Source organism: Gossypium raimondii, chromosome 8 (assembly GCF_025698545.1).
Source record: "Gossypium raimondii isolate GPD5lz chromosome 8, ASM2569854v1, whole genome shotgun sequence".
In the NCBI taxonomy this organism is placed as follows: domain Eukaryota; kingdom Viridiplantae; phylum Streptophyta; class Magnoliopsida; order Malvales; family Malvaceae; genus Gossypium; species Gossypium raimondii.
The window spans coordinates 55,623,942-55,636,015 of NC_068572.1; the positions used below are offsets into that span (position 1 = coordinate 55,623,942).

Consider the following 12,074-nt stretch of genomic DNA (forward strand, 5'->3'; position numbering starts at 1 on the left):
ATCGATGCCACTGTCCCAGACAGGGTCTTACACGTAAACACAAGTCGATGCCAACGTCCCAGACGCGGTCTTACATGATAACACATATTGAAAATCCTATGTCATGACATATGTATCCTAATTATTCCTAGGGTTCGTATAGGCTTTCGGACATTGAATCTCGATCGAATCGAACATTATAATCAAGCTCCCAAATCAAATTTGCATTCGACAATACATATTAAGATTCATAAATTTTCATTCATCATGTAACATAAAAATTTTATCAAATTTAACAACATTTATATGCCTATAGACTTACCTTGGATATCGACGGACACAATTGACTACTCGACTACTTTTAACTTCCCCCGATCTAATGCGGTTTTCTTTGGTTCTTGATCTAAACATATTCAAATTTAACCCTTTCATTCATCAAATCATTCAATTTAATCCAAAAACACATAAATGGCTAAATTACCATTTTTGCCCCTGACATTTTACACTTTTGCAATTTAGTCCCTATTATATAAAACACAAAATACACAAAATTTCCTTGCACTATGCTAGGGCCTAATATTCAATAGCTTTATACAAGTCCAATCTTTTCATTTATTTTGTATTTTAGTCCCTTGAAAATTTATTTTTACAATCTAACCCTAATTACTCAATTTCATCAAAAATTCAAAAACAAACTATGTTAATCTAACACATATATTTCATATTTCACCTTCAAACATCACAAAACTCATAAATTCATCAATGGCATATTTCAAAATCATCACAAATTCACAAAATTGAAGCATGGGCTTTAAAGAACACAAAGCAACGATCTCAAAAACGTAAAAATTTACAAAAACCGAAACCGAAACATACCTTAATTAAGACATGTAAGTGTCGAATACTCAAAGCTTTTTCTTCTTTTTATTTCTTTGGTAGTTTCGGTTATAGATGATAAACATTTGCATGATAATTTTATTTTATGTTTTACTTTATTAAGATATTAACATTATTATCATTTTACTAAATTAACTTTTACTAATATATTTATATAAAACATATAATAAGGTTACATTTGTCATTTGCCACCCACTAACTTGCATAATGGACTAATTGCATTATAAAACTTCCAAATTTTAAAGACAACAACAATTAGGCACTTTCATATTTAACCATTAAATTTTCATTTTTCCCGATTTAATCCTTTTATTTAATCGGACACTCAAACGATGAAATTAAAGCATGAAATTATCACACAAGTAAATTCATACATAATAAACACAGAAAATAATATTAACATATTTTTCAGACTCAAATCTATGGTTTCGAAACCACTGTTTCAATTAGGGTCAAAATCGGGCTGTTACAATTTACTCATCTCGATTGTTTCTGCATTGCTCATTTTTCCTCGAAGCTCGATGAACAACCCACTTTTCCCAAAGGTGTTGGCTCCATAATCAAATCTACATGATTCATATCGATCTCTTGTGCCACTAACACTTCCGAATGGCTTTCGTAGTACTCCATTTTATCGAGTCAATGTTCCTCCCATACGAAACATCCTCGACTAGTTGGATTGACGACAACACCTTTGTCCCAACCTTTATATATTGAAGCACTGGTATAACAATTTTTTATAACGGGCCGATGATAATATGAATTTGATCGGCCCATGGATACAGAGCTACCTGAATCTTGTCAATGAAGTTTAAGCCAAGCACATAATCGTAATCATCTAGTTTGATTACCTCAAATTATTCCTTGCCCTTCCATTCACCGATTTGTAGCTCCACATTACGAACTACTCTCACAGTTAGGCCCTCATCGAAATTTACCGTCTTGATCTTTCTATTCGATTTCTTAATCAATAGACCAAGTTTCTTCGCAGCCTTTTCCGATATGAACAAGTTCGATGCTCCCGTATCAACAAGAGTGTTCCTCTTCTGACCTGCAATGTTGATGTCTACAAACACCAACCCTTCATTCCCATCACTCTTCTTAGAAATGAGCACCATCGAATTGACCCTCGATGTTTTTCTCTTAATAGGCTCCACCTCTTCCGGCTCATCATTCCTCTTGATAGCCAAAACCGAAGATACCTTTGGGCAGTTCCTCTTCATATGCGGTCCCTTATAAAGGTAATTTCTACTTCCCGTTTCTTGGTTTCCTATTACCACCATCGCTACTACTACCATTGTCATCATCGCTATGTACCTCTTCATCTTCCTCATGGTACCCACCATTGCCCCTCTCGTTGGACTTGGAAGATTCAAACCAGTCTCTTCTCGAAACAAGTTCCACTAAGGACTCCGCTACCATTATGGCGTTGGTAAGTTCCTGAACTCCTTGACGTTGCAACTCTTGCTTCGCCCATGGTTTCAACCCATCCGTGAAGGAGAAAAATACTTCATTCTCGCTTAAATCAGAAATTTGAAGCATGGGTTCACTAAACTCCCGCACATACTCTCTAACCGTGCCTCGTTATGTAAGCCATCGTAACTTTGCTCAAGCTTTATCCTCGGCATACTCGGGGTAAAACTGTGCTTTGAACTCTTTTTAGAACTCCTCTCAAGTCCCAATCTCGGTCCCACTATGTCTCACATCATTGGACCTACGTCGCCACCATAACAAAGCAACGTTAGTAAAATACATAACAACAATATTTACCTTTGTGGAATCATCCTCAATGCTCATCGAACAGAAAATTTGCTCCATGGCCCAAAAAAATTTTTCCACTTCGCTTGCGGACCTTGCCCTCTTAAACACTTTCGGTTTAGGCACATCCATTGCTTACTGCTTCGGCTTCAAAGCCAATATTCCATTACTTATGACAACCTTGAAAATCTTGAGCTTCCTCTTAAGCTCATTGATCTCCTCATTCAAAGCTGTCACCATAACCTTGAGAGCATCCCTCTTCTCAGCCAGCTTGTTTTTCAAGGAACCGATAGTATCCCACACAAATTCCCTTCATCGTTTGCAACCCATCAATGATTCTGTCATCGACATTGTCGATCCTCTCCTTAACGTCCCCTATAAACTCCTCGAGAGTGACGACTCAATTTTCTAAATCTGACAACAAATCCCTCGACCTACTCATTTTTCTAGCCCTTCCATTGTTCTCCATGGGCTCACTCAGACCAACAGCTTCTTTCGACATCGCGGGGCTAGATATTTTGTCTCGCGATCCATGCAGCCTTAGGCGATCTATTCGTCCAAACTCACCTAAGTCAACCCTTATTCAAGTGAAGATTCCTTTAAAAGTCCTCCAAGGCACTAATTTGTATAGCGGAAGCAAACTTATGCCAAAAGAAGCCATAAAGAACAATAGAAAGCCACAGAAAAGAGCGCACACAAGGTGTTTGAGTAAATGCTCTCAGAATTCTATTACTTTTAAGAATTCAAGTACAATGGAATGATTTAAAAGTAAAAGGGAGGCTCTTTATTTATAGTTGAGTTCCTCTAAAACCAATGGATAAGATTAAGTTACATCAACGGACGAGATTAACCATATCCATTGATTTTAGGGATTTACAAGATATGTCATATCAAATCTAATCTAATCTTTACAAGATATGATTCTTATCAATCTTCTAAGATTAGTTACCAAAATAGCCTAAGTTGTCATATCTTCATTATCGAGCCAACCAACCTTCAATTTGACAAGCTTCTCCAATAGTTCTTTGAATCGTGCCAGTTTTCGTGGGCTAAATGATCCCCATCTTATTAACAGACCTCCATGGGGTGCATCTTGTGCCATAGTCATAGGCTTTGCACTTTGGCCCGTGACACTAGGAGCTCTAAAGGCTAATGCCTTCTAAAATCAGAAAGAATGGGGAAAAAAACTATCGGCCTTACGTGCTCATCGAACCTTCAGCAGAACCCTAGTGGGCTCTGAGGTATTCGGGGGTCGGAGATGGTCTCCGACGGTGGCAAAAGGCGAAACGACAGGTAAAAAGGGTATTATATATTTTTATTTATTATGTTTTTTAATAAAAAATAAGAAAAATAAACTACCGTTTTGTTTTCTTTGTTCTTGTTATTTCGAAATCTAATAAAAAATACATCTCAATGTTATTGCTTTCATAGCCGATTACATATATGTTTTTTTCTTTTCTTTTTCGTTGTTTCTGCTATTTCTGTCCTCTTTCTCGTTTCTTCTTTCTTTGCAGGTGTTTGTGGCAAGGTCAACGACGCTGGGGAGTCGCGCCTTGCCATTTTGGTGCAATGGTCATAGAGGATGTGTCAAGCATCGGGCAGTGAGCATGCTGACATGGTGGGGTGCGGCGCTAGAGGGGACTTAAGATTTAGGGTTTTCTGAAAATTTTTAGGTTATGGGCTTGGGCTTAAGTGTATTGAGTATTTAGAGTTTTGTAAATGAACTTGACTATTGGGCTTGTAAATTAGACTGTTAACAGACTTTTTATTTATTTTTGTTTTGGATTTTGTTTTATTTGTTTGGGCCGGATAAAATTGGCCAGTTACAATATTAATATTAACATAATACATATTTATATAAAACACGAATATATTAATCCAAATTTAGTATGGGACGGATAACTTTATTTAAGTTTATATATTTGATTTTGAGTATAATTAAAATCAAACATTATAAAATACAATCAAATTAATATCAAAATCCAAACTAAAATAATTTTCAACTATGAGCGTTACTTGTTTTTCATTAATATTTTATGTTTTTAAACAATTGTTTAAATTCTTACAATGTATATTTTTGGATTTCGCATACATAATATATATTTTCAATTGCCTCGGGAGTAGACCTGTCCATGGGCCGGGCCTGGCCTGGGAAAAATATCATAAGCCCGAGTTCGGCCCGGCCCAGCCTATTTTTAAAATAAACATTAAAAAGTATTTTAAAAATAAAAAAATTTATTTTAAAAGTATTTTAAAATTAAAAATTAAAAAATAAAAAATAAAAAAATATTTATTATATTCGGGCCTCGTTTTTTTGCCCAAGCCCATATTTCGGGCCTATATTTTTACCCGAACCCTCCCATATTTCGGGCGGGTCGTCGGGCCGGGCCGAGCCGCCCGGCCCATGAACAAGTCTACTCGGGCGGAGGCGAGATGTATGGAAATTAGAGAAGAAAATCAGCACTTCTATCATTAGCTTCACTAAAAAAAAACTTAGGAAAGATTTTTTTATCAAAATATCTGCTGACTTATCAATATTTCTAATAAGGTAATATTGATAAATCGTTAAATATTTGAGTAAAAGCTCTTCCTAAGTTCTTTTAGTGAAGCTCGTGACTTATAACATTAAAGTTTGGTCAAAACTTTTATGAGTAGAGTTATTTTGTATAAGTCAAAACTCTTATTAGTAGAGTTGAAATGTAAATAATAAAAATCTATGTATTTTTTATAATTTGAGTTTAATTTTGTGTGGTTCAAGAGTGGTATTTTAGGTAAAGCTCTCGTAATAATAATTTTAGGATTCAAAATTAATTTAAAAGTTGAAGAAAAATTCTTATAAATTTTTATTTGATAACTGTTAATTTGGTTAAATTTTTGTTTTTATTTAATTTTCTTTTAATAATATAAAATTAAATTAATCAATTTAATAGTAAAATGACTAAGTAATTACCTAAGAATAGCAACCCTGTTTAAAAAGACCTTTGAGTAACCAAAGTTACAAGAACATCGAACTGATTGCCAAGCAAATTAATTCACCAACATTGCCAACAAACGGGTCAATGAACAACCTTGAAGCAACCCAAAACCGGATATAATTGGTCTTTGGGACTTCTTAAGCAAAATAAAACAAAAGAAAAGCTCAAATGCTGAACCTGAGAGAATGTTACTTACATTAAATACAGAGACAATTATCTTAATGTGGTGTCATCTATTTTCATTGTAAGAGAGTTATCAATAATAATAAAAAATTTATCGCTACAAGAGTAGAAATCAACAATGTTATCAAATTGAACCTATTGATAATATTATATCGAACTTGTTAATACTAGGCAGAGAGAGTCGTGATAATAAAAAAGTTGATTCACTTATGACAGGTAGAAAACTAGAGTATAGACGAAAAGGGAGACAGAGGAGAAGCTGAACATTATGTGTGCTATTAGGGTTGCTCAAAAAGAGAGAAAACCCTTTATTTATCACACATTGGGGTATTTGTAGGCAAGAGGGTTTTTTGTCTAGTTATGTCATGTCACTAACAATTTTAGTATATGACTAAACATATGGTCGACTAGGTGTCAAAGTCATTATACACTGGTTTGTCATGTGTGACTTCGAGTGGTTACTAGATGGTTTCCCTTTTGAGGATGGTGCACTCGTTAATAGTTGATAGCCTAAAGATGGATGCTCTTCTTGCGGGTAACGTGATACGAGTGATTGGTTATTGAATAATCATTCAAATGAGATAAGACATGCGGCTGTCAGGTAGGATATAACAAAACTAAAATAGAGAGTAAATACTAAATTTTAGCAAAGGACTAACACTATGATTAGACCATTATTTTAATTTGCCAATATAAGATTTATACAATTACATTGTGCTAAGGTCAGCGGCTTCAGCTTTTGCTAACTGTGCCCATGTTTCATTTGCCATTCAATTCAGTGCATCCGATGTGTTGGTGTAAAACGCAGAGTTTTGCTGAATTTTCTCCATTTAGGGCGGCAAAATTAAATTACAATCGGTCCCACAAATTGCTTTTCTTTTTGCTGCCGTGGCGAGTTTCTATTGGCTTTTAATGACACTTGACCGCAATACTTATTATATCCGCCACCATCCTAAACAATCGATAAAATTCTCTCTGTATCGCGTTGAGTGTGAGTGACGACGAGGACGAGGACGCTCCGTTTTGCAGATTCTCTCATCCCGTATTTCGATTCTTCTTCGATTGACGGTGCAATGGTTTACGTAACATCGTGGGACGAATTCGTCGAGCGAACCGTGCAGTTGTTCCGTGCCAGTCCTGAATCTGTATGTTAACTTTACGCTTCCTCTTTTCTTTTCTTTTTCTCTATTATTAATATTGTTGTTGTTGTCACGGAATAAATGGTGATTTTTCCCGATCTGTTTTTCTGGATTTGGATTGGGCGTGAGCTAGACGCGGTATTGCATGAAGTACCGGCATTGCGATGGAAAATTGGTTTTGAAGGTTACTGATAACAAAGAGGTATGTATGAATTGAATTTGCCTAATTGTTTATGTTGTTGGCTTTGTTTGATTCAATTCTCGTGGTTTAGTGTTGATTTATGTTTAGTTGCCGAAGAATTAGGCAGATTTGGATTAATTAAGGAAAATTCATGAGAATTTGAGCATGGATTTGCAGATGTGCGTTGTATGGACTGGACAACGTGCTTGAGATTATGTCTATTTGTAGCTCTCTTGACGGAGTGGCAGCAATGATTTCCTTCTTTTTCTATTCTTCACTTGTTTTGTTGCTTCTTAGTTTCCAGAGTTGTCAAGTGAACATTCTTTTTCTTTTAACAGTTTGCATTTTGCCTTTCAATCAGAGACTGAAGAATTTGATAGCTTTTAGTTGAGGGAAATTAAAATTGCAAAACTCTTATCATAGATAGCGGAAGACCTAGGTTTCTTCAAGTAGCCTTATGAACCAGATCTGCGTAACTATTTGGTAAAGTTGGCACAATCATGTTGTCTTGTTAGTTTGCTATCTTTTTTTTTTGCGGCCATGTTTATATAGACTATACGGAAGAAATAGAAAATAAGCTCGTTTCCTTTGTCATTGCCAGCTCCAAGTTAGAGAAAATGCTAACGCATTTGACTATTTCGCTAGTAGTAAAAAAGCAGGAGTGAATCTTGTAATGACTTAAATCTACATTAGTTATTTTTTGCGAGAATTTTAGAAGGGGAAGAAAGGCAAGGAAAATTGCATTAAAAGAGCATCAAGGAAGCCCTTCCAATGAGTTTTCATTAAGGAGGGAAGTGATACAATTTGGTGTTTTTGAGAAATTTTCTATTTATATGGACAAAATGCTCCTCGTAACTCTTGCCTTGTTTTGGATCTTCAAAATCCCTAATGGTTATGCTTGCTTTCCGTCTTAACTGAATTGCTCACTTGTGTTTATGATGTGAATTTTTGGAAAATCACATCCTAAAAGCTAGCTCTTGGGGTTGGAGAGCCTAGGTCCATATGAACCCCACTAGGAAATCCCATACTTTCCTACATGGGATCTAAGTCTCGTGCAATTGGGCACATAACAATTCACCACGCTCTGCAGTCTTGATGCCCATGCGGGCTGGCTTTGCACTAGCTTAATTTAGCCCCAGACGAACATTGCAATACCGACATCACCACCTGCACTACACAATTGCAACTGAGAGATGTGATGATTGACTCTGATACCAATTGATATGAAACTTTGGAGAACTAAACTCCAAAAGCTAGCTATTGATATTGGAGAGTCTAGGTCCATATAAGCCTCACCAGGAAATCCCATACTTTCCTACGTGGGATTCAAGCCCTATAACTTGCAATTGAGCACGCGCATTACAATTAGGCAAGTTCATTTCAAGTATTAAACTGATTCCTTAAACTCACAAACTGTATAATCCCTAACTGAAATAGTGAATTGAAAGGTGATGATTGACATCTAAGTTTAGAGAAAATATTCTATTGTATGGACAAAATTTTCCTTTACGACTCTGGCCTTGTTTTGAGATCTTCAAAAATCCTTAACGGTTATGCTTGCTTTCTGTGTTAACTGAGTTGCTCAACTGTTAGCTAAGTCTGGCAATTGGCAACTTCTATGCTGATTTCTTTAACTTACAAACTTTATCTTCTGTGTTGCTTGAACATCTCAAGTTTGAATCTATAAGTTATAGACCTATAATAGCATCTGTACTGGACGAATGACCCAGAACAGTTGAGGGATCTCTTCTAAAAATCAGTATAATCTGTTTTGTTGTGAAAATATGAGACTCGTTCCTAGTGTACATGTACTTTTTTGTGGTTTTTCATTATTTCACATTCTATTGTGTTTTTGGCATTCAGTTTTAGTAATTTTTTATTGTTTGTTTGAGGGAAAGAGCTTGATCAATTGTAACGTATTGGATTTACGACTTCTGGATTTGATGTTACCCTACTTCTTTCACGGTATATGCTATGGGGTTTCTCATTATAAACTATTTTATTTGCTATTAGTGCCTTAAGTTCAAGACAGATCAAGCACAGGAGGCCAAGAAGATGGAGAAACTGAACAATATATTCTTTACCTTGATGGCTCGGGGACCTGATGGTATTGTTCTTCATTACTTCGTTTAAAAATGACTGATCTTTCTCGAATTTGTAGGCAAAAAAAAAAAACAACTAAATACATGTTGACAGAGAACGAAAAACCTTCAAGAACTTAATTGGAAAAGATTCCAAAGCTTGCCCGTGGTCCAATGGAGTTCATTTATGAACAATATTTTCCAACGTTTTCGTTTATTTATGTTTGGTTTTGTATGTGGAATTTCTAACTAGTTATCATTTTTCCTTGTGATGCAGTGGACATGTCAGAAATTACAGGGAAAGAACAGATCGAAGCCCAACCAGCAAAGAAGGGAAGGGGAAGAAAACAGTAGCTGGATTTTCTGCTTAACACATGGGGTTCTTAAACAAGTACTATAGGACCCTCTGGATTTTAGAGAGAAACCGTGACTTTTTATGAATTGAAAATGCTGAGATTGTCAAAATTTTCCTGGAAAATTTATCATGTTTTCTGGATTCCATTGAATGAAGAGATTCACTTTCTGTAGATCATGATACAATTTTACCATTCTCTCTCCCTTTTGGGTGGATATTGAAGGTCTAAACTCACCACTAACCAAAGAAAAAAAATCTTTTAAAAGGGTTGTGGACCATCTGTGTTTTTACTTCTCCAGGATGCTGAAATCGCCATGATTATTGAAAATGTTACAGGATTCTCCACCTGAATCTTTTGATATCATGCAATGCAACCAAGTTCAACCCTCTTCACCCAATAAATCTGCAAAAGAGGTAAACTCTCTCTCTCTTTTCAGTATTTGGGCCAATAACTGTATTTGAGTGTACTCGAGTGTGAATGTGTAGTCAATTTGTTGGCAGCTTTGGGGTTTTTTATTCCTAAGCCAAACTCTTTGAGTTTAGGCTGATAAAAGAAAGAAACTATTTTAAAACGTCATGTCTTAATAATTATAGGTCTCTTTTGATTGATTGATGGTGTAGAGATCGAGGCACAAGTGTGACAGCCTCCACTAAACTCATGAGGTTTGTAGTTGGTTTTTAACTGTGAAAACACTAATTTGGTTTCTACATGATTGGATACGAGGAATATTTTTCTTTTAAATACTGAAAAAGATAATTGACAGAGAAATTACATAAGAAAGTAGTATTTTTAATTAACCTTTTACTAATAATTCCGGTGACTTAAAAAGTTACACTAGATATTAATTCCTAAAGTATGTAGTACATGTCCCGTGGAGCGCTTTTCTTTTTTAGCTTAGAAAATGAAATAAACTGATAATTTTGCAACTAATAAAAGAAACTATTAATTTTTATGTGTAAATTACAGCACTTAACTAGTGATAGTTTTAAAATGGTATAATAATTTATTTAACTTCTAACTATTACATATTTTTTAATTTGGTCATGTTATAAAGAAATTAATCCTCATTTTTTTCAAATTATTGTAATTTGGTTTTGATTTAAATAAAATTATATTTTTTTAGTTGGGTCATAATTTAAAAATTTTCATAATTGGATGTTCAAAATAAAATTGATAATTGTTTGTTGATCACCATTAGTTTACCCTAATTTTATTAGATGGAAATATTAGTTTAAAATATGATGTGATATTTTCAAGTGAGGTAGTATATTCAATAAGATCATTGTAGTTTAACTTGAACTTTTCTGCTAAATAATGTATAAAATCAAGTGGGATTAAATGCAATATAGAGTTAAGCTAAAATGGTTCCATTGGATATGCCATATCATGTTTTAAAGTAATATCAAATAAGTTGATCTCATATAATAAAAGTCAAATTCTATTATTAGACTATATTTTGTGTAAATTGTTCATTTAGTATCTCTATTTTAATTTGATCATTTCTAGTTTCTATATTTTTAGAATTTAAAATTTTAGTCCTAATCAAATGATAACGATTAAATTTATTAAGTTAAGTTCATTATTTTAAAGATTTAATGTGTCAAATATATTATCACGTGTAATAGTCGGTTGTTATTTTTACATATTACTTGTAAAAATTTAGTTAATAGTTTTAACGACTATCGCTTGCATTAAGACTAAAATTTTGAAATTAAAAAAGTATAGCTATTAAGAATTATCCAATTAGTGAACGTGGACCAAATTTATAACTTTTTGCATAATACAGGACTAATAACATGATTTAACCAAATATATTTAACTTTACCATTGGGTCAGGATTACATTTTCAAAATCAAAAGGTACCAAGATTAAAATTAATTAAATTAAAAATATAAATACAAAATTCATAATTTATATAAAATACAGAGTCTAATAAACATAACTTGACTTAAAATAAAAGAGTTTGTTCTAACTGTTGAATACTTTTATCTGTACGAAACCGTAAAAGAAATATGAATTGGTCAAATTTTTTGTATATGGTACTAGTAAAACTATTATGGCAAGATGAAGGTGGTCCAATAATGGATTCTGCCTCTGCATGATATTTTGGAGTCATATGTTTAAAATAGGTTTCTTTTTAATAATCTATCTGTTTTTTTTACATAATACTTAAAATCAGTCATAATTCCTTCTTAACTTATAAATGGGAAGATAATATGCTTTAAAATTTTTGAATCCGTGTCCTCCTGTATTGACAAAATATTATTACTAATTGAACCAAGAATCAATCGACTAAAATAGAGATTATTTAATAGTCATTAACAAGTATATTAGGTTATGAATAGTTAGATTAGTTATAATAGGATTAAAGAATTGTGATGATGAAATTATATGCGATACTGGTGTAAAAGAAAAGAAATAATATTTTTAGGGGTTGAAGAATACCCATCAAGTGAGAAAAAAACAAGTTGAAAGCAAATGGGTGGAACAAGAGGATATATGATTGACTGAAATAATGAGATAGT

At 33.9% G+C, this 12,074-nt stretch overlaps 1 protein-coding gene across 1 annotated transcript; it reads left to right on the forward strand.

Annotated features, from left to right (window-relative positions):
- Positions 1 to 6,746: 6,746 nt before the first annotated feature.
- LOC105792291 (signal recognition particle 9 kDa protein) lies at positions 6,747 to 9,720 on the forward strand. The gene is made up of 4 exons (XM_012620799.2): positions 6,747 to 6,937; positions 7,065 to 7,133; positions 9,126 to 9,219; positions 9,471 to 9,720. Exons 1-4 carry the CDS (start codon positions 6,866 to 6,868, stop codon positions 9,545 to 9,547), a joined length of 312 nt encoding a protein of 103 aa, XP_012476253.1. The 5' UTR covers positions 6,747 to 6,865; the 3' UTR covers positions 9,548 to 9,720.
- The last annotated feature ends 2,354 nt before the right edge of the window (positions 9,721 to 12,074 follow it).

Coding starts and splice junctions, on each gene's coding strand:
- LOC105792291 (XM_012620799.2), top strand. CDS start 6,866: ATGGTTTACGTAACATCGTGGGACGAATTCGTCGAGCGAACCGTGCAG. Junction 6,938..7,064: donor TCCGTGCCAGTCCTGAATCT/GTATGTTAACTT, acceptor GGCGTGAGCTAG/ACGCGGTATTGCATGAAGTA. Junction 9,220..9,470: donor GATGGCTCGGGGACCTGATG/GTATTGTTCTTC, acceptor CTTGTGATGCAG/TGGACATGTCAGAAATTACA.